General features: G+C 44.8%; 1 protein-coding gene across 1 annotated transcript; it reads right to left on the bottom strand.

The window, feature by feature from the left end:
• ZBTB5 (zinc finger and BTB domain containing 5) lies at positions 1–9,926 on the bottom strand. Its single transcript, XM_083179722.1, has 2 exons — positions 9,762–9,926; positions 1–2,427 (listed from the first exon to the last, which is right to left on the bottom strand). Exon 2 carries the CDS (start codon positions 2,421–2,423, stop codon positions 321–323), a length of 2,103 nt encoding a protein of 700 aa, XP_083035848.1. The 5' UTR covers positions 2,424–2,427; positions 9,762–9,926; the 3' UTR covers positions 1–320.
• Between the last annotated feature and the right edge of the window lie 11,579 nt (positions 9,927–21,505).

Raw genomic sequence — 21,505 nt, 5'->3', positions numbered from 1 at the left:
CACTGGCAATGGAGATCCTTTATTGGCAAGATTTAAATATTGTTTAATTGAAAAACTTTGTTTTCAATAATTTACTTGAAGGAAGGGAACAATACTTACCAAAATTGGATAAAAATGCATTCACCTGTTTACACAATTGTACACAAATTCCTGGCGAAATTAATCATGTTAGTATTCAGTTTTCATTTTACATTAACATACATAAACAAATAAGTACTTGCACCTCAAAACAGAGAGAGGTTAAATAAAGTTTTTTTTCCTTCCAGACGTTATTTTGTCTTAGTCATTTGCTTGTTTATTCACATACAGTCCGAGTCTTCCTACTTTAGTAAAGTACAAGGAGATGCTGCTACATCACACGACATATTCGTTGGTCTTGGAGAGGTCTTTTTGTGAGGTGGTGTTAGCGTTAGAGAAACGTAGTTAGGAAGATTGCCAGTTTGCCACCTCAGGCAAGTAGTTTTGGAATGTTTATATAAGTGGCTGGATTGGCTAAATCTTTTCCCACAATTCAGGCAGGCATATGGTTTTTCACCTGTATGTACTCGGATGTGCTTCTTACAGTCTGTTAAAGTCAGAAAAGTTTTACAGCATATCTTACAGGCATATTTGCGAGCACCTTCTACCACCAACACATTATGCTCAGATAAAGCTTTTTTGCACTTTGAAAGTACATCTGCAGATGCCCTGGTCAACTGTGGTGGGCCCTGCTGAGAATTCCCATTTTCATAAGATGAACTTGCACCATTCATCATAAATTGGGAACCAGAGTTATCCTGTAGCTTCGTGCTGCAGACAGATGTTACAACGGGCATTTTGGGGGCAATACGACGATAATTTGGAAAGTTAAAAGCTCGGCCCCTTGCGTTCCCCATGATAGATCTTGACATAGAGTAAAACCCTGACCCAGATCTTGAGAATTCCATTCCAAATGGATCATTTCCACGATAATTTGGGGATTGGCCACAGGGTACACCCATGTCCTGCATAGGACGAGCAAACTGAGAATCTGGACCATCACCAAAAGAATTGTCCATGTGAGACATAACATTAGACAGATGACTGCTGGATCCTGACTCAGGGCTCACTAGGTAGGAGACTTCTCCATCCATTCTACAATCACTTGTTGTATTTGGAATGTTATCGTCACTGTTTTGACTTAAGCTGTGGTTGCCATTTCTGTTCTTGTTAAGAAAATTAGAAATGCTAAAAGAGGATTTGTGCTCCAAGTTGGCAGTCACGTCTAAAATGTGAATGTCTCCTACCCTGTCGGTACTAGACTGCGGGTCCGAAAAGCTACGATCGCTACTTTCTGGGCTCAGTTCAATCTTTTCTGCACTTACAACACCTTCTACTTCAACCGGCTCACTTCCTTCTGCTTGAGATGTGACATCGCTTACCTCATCCTGGGGTTCAGGAGAGCTCAGAGGCTCAGCCTTAACAACTACTCTCATGTGGTCCTTTTCATCCATTGTAATATCATGAGTTTCTGAGGGATACATGGTCTTATCACAACCAGACTCTTGACCATAACTCGATTCAACTGGGTTTGCCTGAGAAGTCATTGAAATAATATTTTCCCCACTGTTGTCTGACTGGCTGGGTACTTGTGTGTCTTCTTGGGTGTTGTATGACTGGTCAAACATGAGTACGTTCTCCTCTTGGTTCTCCGTAGCAGAATCAGATTTAATGTTGTCGGACATTTTGATCGAATCAGGAGAAAAATATTCTTCGCGTGAATTAACCATGGATTGCACACTTTCGTTAGTAACATCCGTTATGAGACACTGTTCAATTGATGTCCTCATGCGCTGCCTAGCCCTTTCTTCACATGACTGCTTTCTTTTGTGGAGACGTCTTATTGGAAAGGTGGCCCTTTGCTCGACCATGTTATTTCTCCCTGAGAAATTGGAATTCTGCTGCTGTTCTTCGTTACTCTGATTTGAATTCAAGGCAGAGCTCACTATGCTTAGTCCAAGCTGCTGAAGCATGAATGACCTCTGCATTCGTGCATTCTGCTCCTGAGCTCTGTCATTGGGTGAAGACATGGGCAATGTCCTTGTAGTCAGGTAATGCTTGCATGCTTTCACAACAGAATTCAGGTGGAGGTGCGATGCTGCCAACAGCACGTCCATTACATTGCTCTCTCCAAGCATAAGGGTAGAAGTATACATCATATCAATAAGAGCAGCAAAGGCTTCCGAGGTCACCACCTCACTGTCCAACTGGATCATGTTCATGCTCTGGTCACTGTCTGTCCCAGTAAACAGAGCTCGGAAGTGGGTACTGCATGCAGCTAGCACAGAGCGATGAGCTTTAAAATGGCGACTACCGACTACTATAACACAATCACAGAGCTGGCCTTGGAGGCGCTGGTAATTTAACTGCTGAAAGGTCTGCTCAAAGTGTCCCGGAAAATCCATGGTCCTGAAAAGAAAGAAATAATTAGTGAGCACAAACTGAAAATTAAAAAAAAAAAAAAATTACTAGAAAAAAAGTAATTTCCCTAATTGCGATGCATTAAATATTTCCCTTAACGAATCTAGAGCTGTCTGCACATTTGAATTCCCACACTCACCAGGGGAAGTGATGTGTACGTGTCTGATATTTGATTTTCCTATCGTGAAGCTAAGAATACTGTAACAGAACACCTACTTAAGAACTTTAATCATAGGAAACTTACAAGGCAGTATTGGAGCAGTTAAGTGTGTGACTAAGGTGGTGATGCGTATTTTTAGCAATGACTGTAGCCAGTCAATATGTATCAGCACACTCATCAAAAAATGTATGCTTTGCAATAGACACAGCTAACGGCATCAGATGTACAATGCTACTAAAATGCAATCTGCAAGTCAACCTACAAGATGCACTATTATACAATCATTTCTCTGTACTTTCATTGGACTGAAAACCTAAATCCAGATCATGTAAAGGTTGCATTGCAATGTCTTTACAAAACAGTGACAGCTACAAAAGAGCAACAGAGCCAGAATGTACCGTATGTACTACAGTAGGACCCAGACTTCTGTAACATAGAAACATTAAGTACAGTATGTTTATGTTGATCCAGCAATTCACTTACTGTACTTGGCCTAAAATCCCAAATTAGGAAAGCTATGATCAGAAAATCAAATATATAGATCCTGAGGGTCTTCACACAATCCCAAATTGTCCTACAGGGTACTTGTTTCCTAGCACGGCCACACCGATTTACATCGGGGTGGTCGTGTCGGAAAAATCGCGTCGATCGCATCGCATGCGATTTGGTCGCATGCGATGCGATCGACGCGACCGACCCGATTTTTTTGATTGAATGAAATGTAAATCGGGTCCCTGGGACCCGATTTTACATTGGATTCAATGTAAAATATTCCCAACCCCCCCAAATTTAACGGCGTAAACCCCACCCCACGATAGACGCCAACCCGAAGCGTGGCGAGCGCAGCGAGCCCGCGAGGGGCGGCGGTGCGCGTCCTCCGACCTTTTCATTCCCCTACTATCCACGTCGGCGTGGAGTTGAGAATAGAATAGTGTGGCGAGTGCAGCGAGCCACCGAGCCCGAAGCGTGGCGAGCGCACGCGTATACCTGTGAAGTTATACGCGTCCGCTCGCCACGCTTCGGGCTCGGTGGCTCGCTGCGCTCGCCACACTATTCTATTCTCAACTCCACGCCGACGTGGATAGTAGGGGAATGAAAAGGTCGGAGGACGCGCACCGCCGCCCCTCGCGGGCTCGCTGCGCTCGCCACGCTTCGGGTTGGCGTCTATCGTGGGGTGATGACGGGGACATCTATAATGTGAAATGGGTCATATTGGCCCATTTCACATTTTCTCACGATTTCAATGTTAAAAAATATTTTAACATTGAAGCCTATGGAAAAATCGGGGGCATCGCGTCGGTCGCGTCGGGACCAATGTTAATGGTCCCGACCGACGCGATGCCCCTGATATTTTACCTTTCCCGACACGATCCTCACGATTTCAATGTTAAAATATTTTTTAACATTGAAGCCTATGGAAAAATCGGGGGCATCGCGTCGGTCGCGTCGGGACCAATGTTAATGGTCCCGACCGACGCGATGCCCCCGATATTGTGCCTTAGCCGGCAAAATGGACCTGATTTCAAAGGAAATCGGGTCCATCGTGTGGATCGTGTACCTTAACTTAAAAGGTACACGATCCACAAGATTGTGGCCGTGCTAGGAAACAAGTACCTCCTACAGTTGCTTATTCTCTTACCCGGCAACACACTATCCATAATAATAAATGGCCAATGCTGCTTCTCAAGTGATTTGCATGTTGGCGGACACTAGATGGAGCAAGCCAAATGCTGCTTCGTTTGGGAGCGCACAATCGACAGCACAGACATTAATGTTGTACCATCATTTTGATGGGCTAGTAACAGTTTCATATGTTTACTAATAATACTAATACTAGTAAATGACCATTTTCCTTTACATGGCTATGGTTTTATTTCTGCAACACACAAAAGCATGCTTACAAACATTTAGATCTAGTGTAAAAATGGCCAATCTAAAATAGGCAATTATTTAAGTCTGTTTGGTAAGAACTGGTTAAAGATGTAATAGATGTGTATGATTTAAGGCTCCTCATTATTACAAGCAATGAAAAAAAAAATGGGAAAAAAAAACAAAAAACACAGCTTTATGGGGAGTAGGTACAGTGATAGTACTGGGCTTGAGCAGTTCTTTTTTTGGGTGCAATATTTAACTAAATTGACTTGGCTTTATTTGTATTTATTTATACTAAAAGAACAGTTTCTGTGAGCGATGCTGGAAATTTCGAGGATCGCTCACAGCAAAGTTGGCATTCAAAGGATTAAGACCCTCATTCTGGTTGGCTCGCTGCAAGACTTGTAACATCGCCGACCATGAAATGATTTTTCTAGTGTTCGCAAATCTAAAGGCCCATACACACACAAAGATGTGTCAGTAACGACCCATCGTTAACTACCATCTTTCATTTTCACCCTTGAAGTGAAAATGAACGACCTCAGCATTGCAGGTGATCACTGGTGCATGACGGCTGACAAACGACCACAAACGATGCAGGACCTTTTCTATTGAAAAAAACAAACAATGTTAACGACCATAGCCAAATTGACCTGCATGCATTGACGATGGCTATGGTCTTTAACGACCCACGGGTACGCGCATCGTTGGTAGTCGTCCGTCATTCACAGCATAAACAGTAGACGATGTTAAAAGATTCCCCTCCTAAACGACCCTGAACTAAGTCGTTCTGGGTTGTTCAGGAGGTGATTTATAATGGGGTCGTTCATCCTCATTAAGAAAACATCGTAGTGTGTGTACGGGCCTTAAGTCAGTCTCTGCTGACTTAGATCTTCAGCTTCCAGCTCAGAGAAATGGGCAGGCGGCTGACGTCCAGTGATGTCAGCCGCCCGCGTTCACATGGGAACGCCAGTGGTTTTCTGGGCGCACCCAGCATTTTCATATGAAAACGCCTCATGCCCATCTCCGCCTTTGTAATTTGACTATGCAAGTCTCCAAAGGAGCCCACATTGAAGCCCTGCAAGCGCGCATAAGCGGATATGCACATGCGCAGAGCTTCAACATCGAACGCCCCATGCGAATGTCCGGGTGAGTTTGCAAACCAGAATGAGGGCCTAAATCTGTTAGAATGGAGGTACAATGATCAATGGTTACAAGCTTTGGTCTGGCAGCAGGAATGAAGTCCAGGTTTGTGGAGAATTACAGTTTCACAGCTGTATAATAGGGGCTCCAACCTTTGTGACAAAGAATCAGAGAGGCTAGTGTTCATTCCAGCACCAATCAGTTTCGGCATATTTTTATTTTATTGGCCAACATCTTATATGTGATTTATTGCTACAGCTACTATAGTGATACATTACATGTTTTAACCTTAATAATTAAAATATGACCCCCTCACTGAATGAACACATAGGGCCTGATTCTGGTTCACTTGCAAAAGCAAATGTTCTCTCTAATGGACAAAACATTTGCACTGGAGGTGGGGCAGATGTAACATGTGCAGAGAGAGTTAGATTTGTACACTGCAATATAGATATCAGTTTTAAGTACAAAACCCACCCAACTCTCTCTCTGCACATGTTACATCTGCAGTGCACATTTGTCCATTAGAGAGAGAATTTTGCTTTTACACGTGAATCAGGCCCTAAGGGTGGAAATGTTTGAGCCTTCCAAAAGTAGATGACCAGTATTCATCATTGTAGTCTCTTTGCCAGAAAAAGAGTGCAGCAAGTACTTGTAGATGGCCATCGACCATTCAAAATCATCGATGGTTTATGGTCGATGTAGAATAGTTTTGCCATCCATGGGGAGAACTAGATGGTTTTCATCCATTGATGGCAAGCTTAACCAAATATATATTTTTTTTCTCCCCCAAGGGGCCGGGACACAGAGTATAGCTTCACCCCCAGGTTCTAATTGGCCCACAGGCCAATCGGTCAAAGAAATGGATGACTATCGATAGGTAAAACTATTGATGGTCATCTAATTGCATAGTATAACACCATCGATGGCCAGTTGCATTATTGGGATAGATGGCAATGATGGCCATCCCTAGGCCACAGTAAGGTTATTCTTTGGTATTACCAGCGCAATAGCTTATAGAGCGCTATATGTGTATTGATCATTACGGTGTTTTACCTGTTAAGGTAGAGGAGTGATACTATATCGCTATTGTGTGACAGATTTAGCTTTTCATCTATCCCTGATGTAAGATAACTGTATACTTTAATTATTTATTTAGATTAATTATATCATATGAACCCCACACCCCATAGCCGTTTTCTAGTGTTACATGAACAAAACATAAGTTTGGACCATGTGATTATCTCTGTATGTTGTGTTTTGTGGTAACAGCTCGAATTAAGAACACAGGGTTATTTTGGTTGATTGCGAGTTCACCAAGCCCCGCCTTGCGAATTCTGGCCTAACCACCACCCATTCACAGCGTGTGTTCACACGCACTGGCTGCGAATGGATGTTTGACACAAACATCCATTCGCAGCCTGCGGGGGAACACCGCCAACCATTGAATGATATGGAAGACACACACACACACACATACATACATCTAAGGTTGCTCAGAGCAAACAAATGTGTGTACAATTCTGAAAGGGGGCGGGCAGCTGATATCCTGTGATATCAGCTACCTGCCCCTGGCGCCCAGGTCACCAGGCGATTTCCATGGGAATGCCCATGAAATGCTGGGCGTTCCCATGGGCGAGTCCCCCAGCCCCAATGTTAGGTGCGTCCACCCGGTGAACAATCTGCGAGCACAATGTTTTTGAAATGCGCATTTCTGCCCATGTGCCAGGTGCGTGCGTCCATGGCAAACAATCTGTTCACTGCATAAATGCACATCTAAATAACATGGTGCTCACATGCGAGCGTACCGACCTGAATATGGTCCACAGATTCCAGTGCACCCAACACTGCAACACTATGTCTGGGAATCAGAGACTGCATAATATTATGCACCATCCCTTGTGGGGAGACCAGAATCATCCAGTGGCTAGTCACAACCATTGAGCATGTGCCTGCCGTTGCATTCTCCCCATTGGGATCATTAAGAAGTCTTTACTTTGGCTTTTAATTTAATAAAGTTCTCATGCCAGCTGCTCCAGCAGTCTGGTGGTCTTTCTGCTAAACCAGAGCTGGGCAACACCGGCCCTCCAGATGTTGATGAACTATACATCCCAGCATGCCTTGCATCAGTTTCAGCATGGCCAGATAGCAAAACTAATGCAAAGCATCCTGGGATGTGTAGTTCATTAACATCTGGAGGGCCGGTGTTGCCCAGCCCTGTGCTATACTGTTACTGGGCTTGATTCCTTATTTTTTTCAAACCAGAAATTCTCTTAGGTGACATATACTTGAAGTTCCTTCATGACTTCTATGAGTCGGTTTCAATACAGATCATCTGTCTTCCAAAATGAATCTCTCTGGAAGATGTCTTGCAAGTGTGTGGCATGACTCCTTTCCCAAATGAATAATTATGAAAAGATTTATATTGCATAATTCAACCAATAAGGCATATCAGTCAGTATTCAGGTGAATTTCTCTACAAAGCTCAATAAATGGTTATATGATGTGGGACCAGTATCAGGATGTTTTATATTGATGGGAGAGAAGTTTATGAACTTATGGGGCATACACACAGAGCAATTTAAGCCCCATTTCTAAGCGATCTGACTAGATGCCTTAAAAATGAAGCACGGATCACTCCGTGTATGCCCAATGGCAATGCACAGTCCCATGCTTCACCATAGCACATTTTCTATGCGATCTCACTAGATCACTTGCCCCTAGATCGCTCCATGTGCAAGGGCGATAACAATGCGTGGCCCTAAGCGGCGCTATCGCCTGGCGATTATTATTCAGCATGCTGGATATTAATTGGTCAGGGCCAGTCTTCTCGCCGGAGATCACTGACCATGACAGATCACTCAGCACACATCGCTGTGTGCTGAGCGATATTGCTGAATGTTCTAGAATAGCTAAGAACGGTCAACAAATCTCTGTGTGTAGGTCCCTTAAGAATGACAGGTAATGTTAATTTAACCATTTTTACTGAATTTCTCCATAAGAAACTGAGCCCGGGGGTGCCATGAAAACAACGTTGGCAATTGTCAGAAAGTATATTAAGATATGTGTAAAAATCACATCTATGTTGGTTACGACTATCTATTTAAAGTACCAATCAGTTCCTTTTTCAAACACAGCCTGTAACATGCTGTCAGATTCATAGTGTGAATATTATGATTTAGATTTGAACCACAATCATTTATCACCATTTTCATTCCTTTCAACTAGTAGATACTGTTTGCAGCTTAAACTAGGAATGTTTTTCCCATAACAATGTTTTAGTGTATGCTTGTAACAAATTGTTATATATTTTTTTCAATATTATTTTTAACACTGGAACAATTCTTCAATTGTGACCACCCCCCTACTCCCTCCACAAATATGTCCCTATACACAAAGAATGCAAAATATGCATAGGATTTTCTAAGAAAGCCAATACCATCACATCCATCACTTTGGATACATGCAAAATGATACCTAGGGTGGATCTGGCAACATACAGAGAAGTAAAGTGTCATTGTTTACTAATAATACCAAGTGATCACATGCAACAGTGATATGTACATGGCTCTAGCACATCTATGCATGACAGTACTCTGCAGGTGACCATGAGTATGCCTTCCTAAAGGGTGACCATCAGCTGCCAAATCTTGCTCCTGACAGGCTATGGCCGCGCCGCCCAGGTCGATGCGCTTACCTGCCCGCCCGGGGGTGTGCGGAGGAGGGAGTATAACCCAAATACAGTATATACGTCAGTGATGTGCAGCCAGCCCTGCATGCATGCCCCGCTACGTGCAGCAATGCAGCTTACACATAGTAATGAGAGCCGTGAGCGGTACACGGAGGCCGGATTCTGTCTTATCCCTAGCACATGACGACACGTGATGCATGTCACATAGCGGCGGCGGCACCGGGCTATACGCTAGAAGGCTTTGTGCGGCGCTGTTACTCCGTTCATGGCCCGGGGGCCGCACCGGGAACGGTGATGGGGGCACAGGGGTGAGAAGGCATGCGTTACATACATGTACATATGTGAGGAGGGATGTAAACACACCGGGGGGAGGGCGCCGGGGGTGGGGGTGGCGCCGGCTCCCCGGTGTGTGGGACCAGAGGGAACTGTCACTCCGGCAGCCACGTCTCCCCTCACCTGTGACGCCGCCGGCCCAGGGCCTCGGTCACACAGCGGTCTCTTTGTGTCTGGCAGCGCCCCCCGGTGCTGGTGCTCCTGGCCTCAGCTCGGCCTCCTTCTCCGGCTGCCGGACGTGACGAGAGGTCTGGGCCGGGCGGAGAGATGCAGACAGGGGGCGTGACAGACGGGAGGATTCTGCCGCTAGGCTCCGCCCCCAGTGGCTTGGCAGCTCTAAACAGCAAGGACAGGAACACGGGGCAAAGCAGCGCTCTGATTGGTTAATCCCTACCCAAGTATTAATGTGTGAATGGCCGCTAGCTGCGAGACATTAGATTCGATTACAGTAGGTAGGTGCGAGACTACGACGGGTCAGATAACATGCAGCGGCCAGCTGGCTGGGGGGAGCGGCCGTGGGTGATACTTTTAAGTGGAAAGCTGAGGTCACATGTCCGTGCGCAGCCACAATGGGGCAGATGTATTAAGCTTTAACAAGAAATAAATCCAAGGGTGATAAGGAGAGATAAACGTCCAGCCAATCACCTGCTAACTGCCATGTTACAGGCTGTGTTTGAAAAAAGTCAGTAAGGAGCTGATTGGCTGGACGTTTATCTCTCCTTATCACCCTTGCATTTATCTCTTATTAAGGCTTAATACATCTGACCGTGGGGAGAAGGTGGCCGCTGCTGACGTCAGCTGTCCTCCCTCCCAACGGACGGGAATTGCCTGCGATGGAGATGAGATCTTCTCCCAGCGTTGGCTGTTTTATTGCTGTGAACCGGTCAGGGCCGGCTCTACCTTTAGGCAGCTGCCTAGGGCGCCGGGATATGAGGGGGCACCCCCAAGTCTGCTTATCAAAAAATCAAGGATGTATTGTTGTACTTAATGGAGGTGGCGGTTGTGGAACTTCTAAAACCTCACAGGAGAAGGATTTGATGGAGTCGTGGGGTACTCAGGAACTGCAGACTGACCAGAAGATGAGGGGTTAAAATGGCCAGGTTTAATGAAGGATTTTTTCATTAATAAAAAACAAATGGGCAGGACTCAAATACTTATTTGAGAGAAAAAGTAAATGGTAAATAAAGCAAAGTCCTTGTATAGGGAACTTGGGGTGATGGGTTAGTTGGAGACTGGGGGTGACAAAGAACACTGAAGAATGAAGTCGATTGCTTGATGAAGGTGATGAAGACTTGAGTATTGGTATCTGTAAAGAAGAATGGATTTGATGACAAGATGATTGTATCCAATGAGAGGAAGGTAGGAGAGACCCTGACCTGGCCTGCCCTAAACTAAGATGGTGTCACTGGCCTTCCAGTGCCGCCAAGCAAAGTCAGACTCTGTATTGTGCGACCTGCACCCTGTCGCCACTTCACATGCCCGCTGCCCCCTACTGCCTCCCTCAGACCCTGGTCACCCAATAGACACATATGTTAGCCGACGCCGGAGAAGGATGGGTGAGTAGCTTGCCTGCCATGTACCACCATGGTGGCATGTGACAATAGACAATAACATTTACTAAAAAACCTTAACAGTAAAGATCCCCAGAGGCAGATCTGTGCCCATGTTAGACACCTCTTCCACCTCCTCTGGGACAATTCCAGTTCAGAGAGCTCAAGATGAGGTGGGAAACTGCCACCTCCTGTTCTGCGACTGTGTTGCCACCTCTCAGCACACTTCTGTTTTAATCTTGATTTGAAATCGAGCCACCTACAAATATTTTGGAAATTGACATTTTGCAACAAAATTCCTCAACTTCAACATATGTACACACATAACCTCCCCATTACATCATACAAATGCTCCCAGGTGACCAAGTCAAATGCCTTTTCGGCATCTGGAAATAATATGGTATAAGGTCCCAGAGGTCTCCACCCATTGAATAGCGGATAGAACTTTACGGACATTGGTCACTGAATAACGGCCCCATATGAAGCCGGTTTGGTCATCCTTAACTAGAGAGAGAAGCAGTAACTTTAACCTGTCTGCTAATATTTTAGTAAGACTAGATAGAAAAAAAAGATATTTCTAGAAACCAGCGCTAAGAGGATGTGCAGCTAGGGTATAAAATTAAAATGCTGTTTTGTCATGCACCATAGGAAATACTGTGTGGAAAATAATTCATTCAAAACCCCATAAGCGCTACCTCTGATAACAATATATATACCAACACCAAAAATTCAGTAAGGAGTGATATACATAACTTTCAAAAATGGACAAATGGCTGATGTCCAAAATTAATAGTCCTCCAGTTATCTGAAAAACAGTCCCAAAAAGACTCCAAAATTTGGAGTGATTTTTGGAGATAATACAACAACATTTGGTGCAATATTTCTTTAAAAGTTGGCAAAATAGTTTATTCAACAAGATGCACTCACAAACAGGCGATATACAAAGCGCACTTTAGAAAATTCCCACGGCAATTACAGCTGGGCTCTTCATTCAATACTTTCATCACCACTTGGAATATAGTAGTATTCTGAAATCAGAAGTGACCTCCACGGCATCCAAATATCGTTTTTAATCAGGATATCAAAGAGACCACAAAGTGGAAAGACAATTGGTGCAATACGTTCAAACTGATAAACAGAATTTATTTAAAAAAATGTACTCACATAGATCAGGATAATAAAAGCATAGAAAATGTCCCAAAGGCAATACTGCTAGGCAATTCCTCAAAAACCTGGCTTGTCACCAACGTTGTAATAGAGGGAGATCACTGGAGACCAAGCGCCGGCTCGGGCCCGCTGCGTGGCGAGCGCAGCGAGCCCGCAAGGGGGGGCGATCCACGTCCCCCCCTTGTCGGCATTTCGGCTGTCGGGATTCCGGCGTCGGGATTCTGAACGCCGGGATTCAATACTGAATCCGACAAGGATAAGCTACATCTACAGCCCCGCCATCCCTAGATCTATTACTTTATTCACCCAGTCAAAAAAGTCAATAAGATTTGTTTGACATGCTCTACCCCCAGTAAACCCATGCTTATGAGGGTGTGGTGGGAGAATATAATAGTGTGCCGAGCATAGCGCGGCACCGTGCTCAAAGAATGGCGAGCGCAGTGAGCCATGGGAGGGGATGCAGTGCACGCTTTTAGTTTCCGTGTCAACTGTGTCAACATTTGGGATTAAAAACCCCATGTCAATCTTTTGACTGTTGACCTTGCCCATGTCGACGTAATGCATGTGTCGACCTAATGACTCTGTCAACCTAACCCCATGTTGACCTTCAGTGGTTGACCTAATGCATGTTGACCTTCCTCTTGTCGACCCTATGAACCATACCCAGACTGTGAGCTGCCACAAGCAGGGCCCTCTCTACTCTATGGGCTTGATTCACTAACGATAATTCCCTGGGGTATTCCCTCCGGGGACCGATGGGGGTGGGGTGGGGGGTGGTAGTAGTGCTAGTGACCTGGGGAAGAGGGGGTGGTGGTGGTAGTAGCGCTAGGGTTGTACCTGAGAATCTGACATCTGCTGCTGCTGCTAATTCAGCATAGGGTGAGAAGATGGAGAAGACGGAAGTATCTCTGGGACTCTTTGTGCACAGGAGGAGATGCTGAACGCTGCAATCGAGGAAAGCGTTGTACCGGCCGGTGTGCGTTGCTGTTGCCGCCATGTGAGCGGGACTGGAGGAGTCGGCGGGAGAGAAGTTAGCAGCCCCGGGGGCAGGGAATTACAAGGCCGGCCGCAGCCGGCACAGCCAGGTGGTGGCCCAGCCAGGGGGAAATAACAGCCACATTTGGACCGGCCCACTGGGAAATGGCCCGGTTTCCCGGTGGCCCAATCCGCCCCTGTCTCTACCTATCTCTCTTTATATATATATATTTAGCTTACAAAAATTCAGTGTATTAATATGTGAGCATGAAAAAAATTAAATAATACTTTCTTTGCAAATAATATTAGGGTAAGGTGCACTCTAGATGCAGCTTCTGGATGCTGGACATCATGTGTGCTTAGTCAGCAATAACTAATAGCAATGTATTATCAATAAATCGCTGCTGACCAATACTGTAGTGTCCAGTCCCAGCAGCTGCTGATGTGGATTCGGTATGAAATCCCGACGGTCAAAATCCCGACAGGGTCAAAATCCCGAATGGGTCAAAATCCCAACATATAGAATGTACAGGTGAAACAGTCTACATGCCTTTCGGTCGACAGGTGCAAGGTCGACATGGGTTTTTTCACTGTTTTCACGGGATTTTAAATGTCGGGATTTTGACCCTGTCGGGATTCTAAATGTCGGGATTTTGTCCCATTCGGGATTTTGACCCTGTTGGGATTTTGACCATCGGGATTTTGACTGCATCCCGCTGATGTAGTGTCCAGTCCCCGCTCTCCTAGACTCTGCCGCCGGTGCAATTCTGAGCTGCAGTATTACCCAGCTCCTATGTCTACCTGTGCTCAAGTGTGTCTTCCAGGCAGGGACATGGGGAGGCAGCTCCGGGAACTGGGTAGTACACACGGTCCTAGTTTGGCAAAGGACTCAGGGGGTTATTCGGTTTGCTACGGTGGGACCGTATACAGTCGGATCGGGCTTTTTTTTCATCTGCGCATGCGTATCTTTCGCAATGTGCATGTGCGGCGACCTCACACCGCTCACGGACGGGTCTCTCGAAAAAACCTGTCCACAAGAGCACGGTCATTGTGGGCGGCATGTGGGCGTTTTTATGGGTGCCGCCGGAATAATGAGGAAAACTGGGCGTAAACATGGGCGTACACGGGGGCGTGCACATAAAATGCACGGTGCCACAACCGCCTCGATCGGCGAACGCACCGTGCATTTTGGGCCAAAAACAGGCGGACGCCAAAGATAGCTCCAGACCACCCCTAGAGATACCGTATGAGAGCGGACGCCTGGGTCTGCTAATTAACGCTGATTACTAGTCAAACACATACACCTGAATGTAATAAGCAATGCTGCAGGCTATTAAATGAAAACCATTATTTCACTACCTGCAAGCCACACACAGCCCTCAAACACATTGGAAGCTTATCTTTCTACACTTCTCAACATGAAAAGGTTGGTTTAATTTTAGGTAATATTCATTCTAATACCTGGTTATATATGTCCAGGTAGTTATTTTATAACAAAAATAAAGAGAGCGCACTGTGTTGATCTTTGTTATTAAATCTTTACTTAATAATAATATATAATTATAGAGGTGCTTCTTCCACCGCAGAGACCAGGGCGTCTACACCTGTGTCAGCTCCCAGCGCCGGCTCCTTCCATCTCGGGGCTATGCTGGTAGATACCACCCGCCTTCAGCCGCTTGCTCCTGGAGAGGTATACCATCTACAACTGTGTCAGCTCCCAGCGTCGGCTCCCCCAACATCGGGGCTACGCTGGCTGTCAGCAGACCAGCCTTCACCTGCTTCAGGAGTGTCTGCTCCCAGTACATCGGAGCAACACCGGTGGCAGCGGACACGCAGCTGTCTGATCTCTGCCGCCCTCATCATTTAAACATCATCCGGTAATATACATTTATACAAGCATTGTTTCCTAAATAAACCGGATAACTACAATAACTCTAAATTTGAAAGTGACACCTACTATACCAAATCCTATTTGGGAACAATTTACATGGTTGGCAACTTAATATTAACATGGGCCAAAAGTGGTGTTAGTCGGAATATAAGTTATTTAATTTTAAATGTGTATATGTATGTATTTATAATTTTGTATTTTAATGTGTACTTATTGTATTAAAAATAATTATTAAATAAAGATTTAATAACAAAGATCAACACAGTGCGCTCTCTTTATTTTTGTTGTATTTTGCTTCGCCAGTAAGACTTATTAGTCTTCTTTTGGGAGCAGCATTCAAGCTGTGGATTGGAGTTATATATATTTTTGTCTAAATAACCTATTTGCATATATAAGCAAAACTTCGCCTGATTTACCCATCTGGGCAACCCTTTTCAGTTATTTTATAACCATCTACATACATTCAGAAAGTGTTTTTTTTATACTTTAAAAAGCAGGACACTCAATTCACAGGAGTCGACATGTGTCAACTTTTTCACTGTAACACAAACATACCAGTTTTTTATTATGAAAAAGACACATAAACCACGTCTAAGAGCAACAATGATGTTTATGGACTCAATTTCTACTTGCAATGGTGGAGCAATGTACTAAGGCCATGGACACTTTTTTGCACACAATCTGTATATTTTTCCCCAAGAACATACATTATGCACTTTCATATGTGCTATGAACTTTATGTAGCACACTCTGTATGTAAGATGCCACCAAGCACATTATTGCAATCACATATCTCTAACAAAGGATCCCAACATCTGCCTATCACAGTCTAAAGTCTTATTTTGAACGATATTAGAACATGTTTGCATGTGGTGTACACTCAGATATACGGAAGGTGTCAGTGGGAAAACGGACGAGATCCGTCCGTGCACTGTGGCGTACGCTCAGATGTACGCCAGGTATCGGTGGCTAAGAGGGAGATCTGTCCGTGCACGGTGGCGTACACTCAAGTGAACGCCACTCCCCATTGTCGGTGTCTGTGACTGTCCGTGTGCGGCTGTTCTGTGGGCGGACTTACGCTCACCGTGAGCGTATGGAAAATGCACGGTGTGACGGACCGTACACACGTTTCACCGTACCAAACAGAATAACCCCCTCAGTGTGTTACTTTAGCCCCGTACACACGGGGGAGATATATTGCTCAGCCATATATTGCTAGCAAGCTCTTGCGACCAGTGATTATAATGGGGCTGAAATGGGAGCGCGCACCCGACGATTTATCGCTGGTGCGCACTCCAATCACTGGCAATATGGTCGCCTGCGACCATATTTGCAGCGATTTCAGCCCCTATTGCAGCCGTGTGTACACAGCATTTCAGCTTGCATGCAGGCCGGTGTGCACAATCCCAAAAAGCTGAATCAGCTGTGCTCTACTCCCGCACTTGTTCCTTATGGGCAATATCACTTTTTAGAAGTGAAAGATGAATGCACAAAACACCAACAACACATCACTAGTGTGTTTCACTTTTATATATTAATCCTCACTGCGGTTGTCCTGTATGCCACAATACATTTCCGTTCCCACGATTCCACCACATGTATTGTGTTACTTCTTACTCTGTCTGTTATTTAAAAAAAAAAACTTAACTTTATCATCTATATATATGTCTAGTGTCCGTGAGTCTCTGAAACAGTGACATATGCTGACAGAGAGTGAAACTACATCTCTTTCTCACACATGCACAAACACAGACGGTAGCAGACTAGCTTACGAAGCGTTTACTTTAAGCGGTCTTACTAGTTTATTTTTAGTATGTAAAAGGATACTAGATTGGCAGAGGACAATTTGAAGATCTACTAAAGATTTATAAGGCATATTGGGCACGTCATGTCTGGATTTGTTTTTCATAAGGAGACCAGCAGCAACATGTTGCCGATTGCCGTAACCACCATAGGAGAGCCAAACAGCAAAGACAGACGTCAGCCAGCACAGTACTAGGCAGGTGTCTTTGTGCTGGCTAGATCTGCACATGCATATGAACACTCTAAAGCTCAGACCCTACACTCCTACGATGCTGCCAGCAGAGAGGAGGGGTCCCGGATGAAGGTACAGGTGCCATGCCCCTTTCCCTCTCCATCACTCTGGTGAGTCACAGCTCTGGTCTAAGCTCTCAGGTACCACTATCCACCTCCATGATCAACCGTTGTCAGTGTCCTGGGGCAAAAAATCCATTCTACCTCCTGATGCCATTGCCTTCCGCAGCTACTGTTCAGCCTACACACTACCTCTCCTCCAACCATGTGGCAGTCATGGATTGCACCCAGGGCCGTCAAGAGGGGGGGGCACTTTTTACCCGGGCCAAGGTCTGATGACGGGGTCTTGGTTCCACGCCCCCTTTCACATTGCAGAGACCTGTGCTGCGGGAGTAGAGGACAGGCTGCTGCTGAATCACAGTCTATCTCCCCAGCTCATCACACGCTGCTCAGTGTACTGAGTGGGGAGAGAAGCAGCTGCAGCACCAGCCTGTCTTCTCTCTCACAGAGCAGATGTCCCACCGGACGGTCGGTGGCCCTAACCCCTGGGTTTTTTGGGGGGTGTCGCCATGCCCCTCACATTGGATGTGCCCCATTTTTTTAACGGGGCTTGGCGGCTCTGACCACAGCCCTGATTGCACCACAGACTGCACCCCTTTGTCTGCACAAGCATGGTTATATGGTGGGGTAGCAGCAGGCTTGGGGCTTGAATTTGATGTCAGGGCTCAGGATCCTCTTGTCTAGATCCCACCCCATATGCATTCCAGATATGGCTGTTCTCCAGAATCTGCCCCGCTGCTCCCTGCTGTCCCGTAGCTGCCGTCACCCCCACTAACCCTGCCCATCTACCTAGTAAACCAATGCTTCCCCCAGTAAACCCACATTTTCTTAATACATTTAAAAAATATATATATATATATATATTGTTCTATTTTAGTTTATCCTGATATGAATGTTTAATTTTAACTGTTTTCAAGTAACAACAAAATTGAGACAGTGTACATATCTTTATAAAGGTATGCATATGGGCTCACTTTTGTTGTTATGTGAAAATAGTTTAATAAACTGATAAGTCGTTTACCACCACCACTTCCGAAGTGGCCGCACCTATGCCAGTATATATATATATATATATATATATATATATATATATATATATATATATACACACAAACAGTATATATACAGATATAGGGGGCTGAACACTCACCATAATAAACTAGCTCACCTTAATATACAAATAATCAAATAAATAATGGGGTTTTAGTTCATGTTCATGGGCTACAAGCTTAAATGCATTGATCAATTCATGAACTAAAACCCCATTATTATGGTGACTGTTAAGCTTCCTGTATCTGTATTTATTAGAGCATGAGGTCACAGGCCACTGCACCCCAACCTGGGAATTGCAAGTGCAATTTGCACCCCATTTTTAGGAATGGCGAGTGTGGTGGTATCCAGTACCTGTATCCATGCATTTAGTAGATGTGTATAGCGTCGACGCGGCACTCAATCCAGCGTAACTTGAACAATGCTCCGATGCCCTCTCTGAACTTGCAGTTCCTAATAGTAGAATGGATCAAACGGCACTGATCAGGCTTCCAAGAAGTATATTTTATTGTCCAACATGTTTCGGGAAAAACCCTCCCGTCATCAGGGATAGTCACAAATGAAGCTAAACACCTTCACCAATCATTTGATCTCACTAAGTTCACCGCACCCCCACACCTGTGGATGCACAAATACAGGTGCCACCCACTAGGCAGGTTGATTGCAGTCAAGAGTTAGTGAGACCGACATATATACATAAGTGCAATACATAAAAAACGAAACACAACACTAAACTCAAGATTATATACGTACATAAAACACTGAATAATTAGAAACACGTATCTAAATGTTAAAACATACAATGAGCATCGCAGTGAAATATTACCAATATACAAGAAATAATTTATTATAAATATTAATATTAACCATAATGATATATAATTGTCACTTTATCAGAATAACATTTATTAATCAACCTAGATACAATTGATCCCTGCAGTAAACTCTCACTCAACATACAAAAGAGGAATCTTTAAAAAAAAAAGAATGTGTCATTTATACGCGATCAATTATAAGAAACAATGTAAGCCCAGTTTCTCATTGAGCCCACGTGGTGCCAAAGCATCCAATTTCATAATCCATCGACTTTCACATTTTAAAAACATTTTACCTCTATTGCCACCCCTTGATGGTGGGAGAATGGTGGTCAATTATTTTTGTACGGAGGCTTGCTAGAGAGTGGCCTGCTTGTACAAAATGCCGTGGGACTGGCATGTCACCAGAGCAAGACAATAAGGCCGCCCTTATGGTGGTCCTATGATTGGCCATACATTCTCTAAGCGTTGTCTCGGCCTTACCTACATAAATGTAACCACATGGGCAACATATTAGGTATACAATGAACTTAGTTGTACAATTCAATACATGTTTGATAAAGAATTTCCTACCGCTATACGGATGCACAAAGTGGTTCCCCGTATTTAAGGACCCACAAGTAGTATACCCTGTACAATGGTAACAACTTGGGGTTTTAGACAAAAAGTGCGCGGGCACACTAGGTTTCAATAAATAATATCAAGCTTCACAAGTCAGTCACGTAAATTAGGGCCACGGGAATATTCTGGTAAAAAACGAGACTTATACAGGGCCGGTAACTCACGATCTTTATTGATTGTTGGCCACAGATGCTTCAAGTATGTATTAGTGTGTGTGCTAGCAGTGGTATATCTATTGATCCAAGGCATCAACTCAGTTGGCTCACTGTCAGTAACTGATTTCTGTAGACATTCTTGTCTAGACATACACCTCTCTGGAGGATGGATGCCATGTTGTCTGTTTGATGCTGTTGCTGACATGTTATACTAATTCCTGATGATAGTCTTGAGGAGACCGAAACGTTACGTCGGAATGGATAATGCTGTTTATGCATTAAAGTTACAAAGTATACATATATATATATATATATATATATACATATATACAGAGTACTACCGCACTTGCCATTCCTACGAATGGGCTGCAAACAGCACCCACAATTCCCAGGTTGGGGTGCAGTGGCCTGTGACCACACACTCTAGTAAATACATAATCGCCAAGGGACCCCATTTCACTGCAAGTCCTACACTAACAATTGGTCTTTTAAGAACATGGCAACTGCTGACACATCAAAATGAACATGTGTTTTTTTCTGGTTTGGAGCTCACCTGCCAATTACCTTATGGCAGGGGTGTCCACCTCTGAAGACATGCCCATAAATATCCTGTCCCTATCAAGCAGTTCTGACTTCTCCCTGCCCACTCCTCCCAGCCCCACCACTGAAGTAGGCCTCATCCATCCCCAGTCCCCATCCAGCAGCTCCAAATTTTCCTTGTCCCCTCCTCCCAGCCCCACCTCTGATGTAGGCCCCATCCAAAGGGGATGCAGTTCCAATCCCGGCGGTCGGGATCCCGGCGTTCAGAATCCCGACCGCCGAAATGCCGACACTTTCTCCCCCCGTGGGTGTCCACGACACCCCTGGAGGGAGAATAAATTAGTGCGCCGAGTGTAGCGAGGCACCGGGCCTGCTGCGTGGCGAGCGCAGCGAGCCCGCAAGGGGGGGCGATCTACGTCCCCCCCTTGTCGGCATTTCGGCTGTCGGGATTCCGACGTCGGGATTCTGAACGCCGGGATCCCGACCGCCGGGATTCAATACTGAATCCATCCAAAGAACACGACTGACGATTTTATGGAGCCTACACACATAGTTAAAGTGCTGAGCGATCTGTGCTATACTAGATCGCCTAAATCCCTTAGCACACAGCACTGCTCAGCACAAACACAGCTACAGTGTATCTTCCCTGCTCATTCTTCATCCTACCGGCCCCTACACAAACAGCGATGTAGAGTAGGGTCATTTTGTAAGTGATCTAGTCAGATTGCTTAGAAAATGGCTAAAATTGCTGTGTATAGACCCCATTATCTCTGTACTAAGATGGTCAGTTGTTTTCTATGCAGTTATCAGCAATTGACGAGATTTTAACAATAACCTCTAAACCTACAAACAAATTTCCATTAGCAAATGGTTACAATATATAGAATTAAATGAAGAAATATATTGCTTTAAGCAAATCTGAAGAATTACTTGAATTTGTAGGAAAGCTGTGTACATTGTTTTTCACCAGATGCTTGATATACTGTACGGTACAGCCAGTAGAGGGCGC

Source organism: Crinia signifera, chromosome 1 (assembly GCF_055691185.1).
Source record: "Crinia signifera chromosome 1, ASM5569118v1, whole genome shotgun sequence".
Taxonomy (NCBI): Eukaryota; Metazoa; Chordata; class Amphibia; order Anura; family Myobatrachidae; genus Crinia; species Crinia signifera.
Note: the sequence above shows the minus strand (reverse complement) of the source record. Positions and strands in the feature narration are given on the sequence as shown.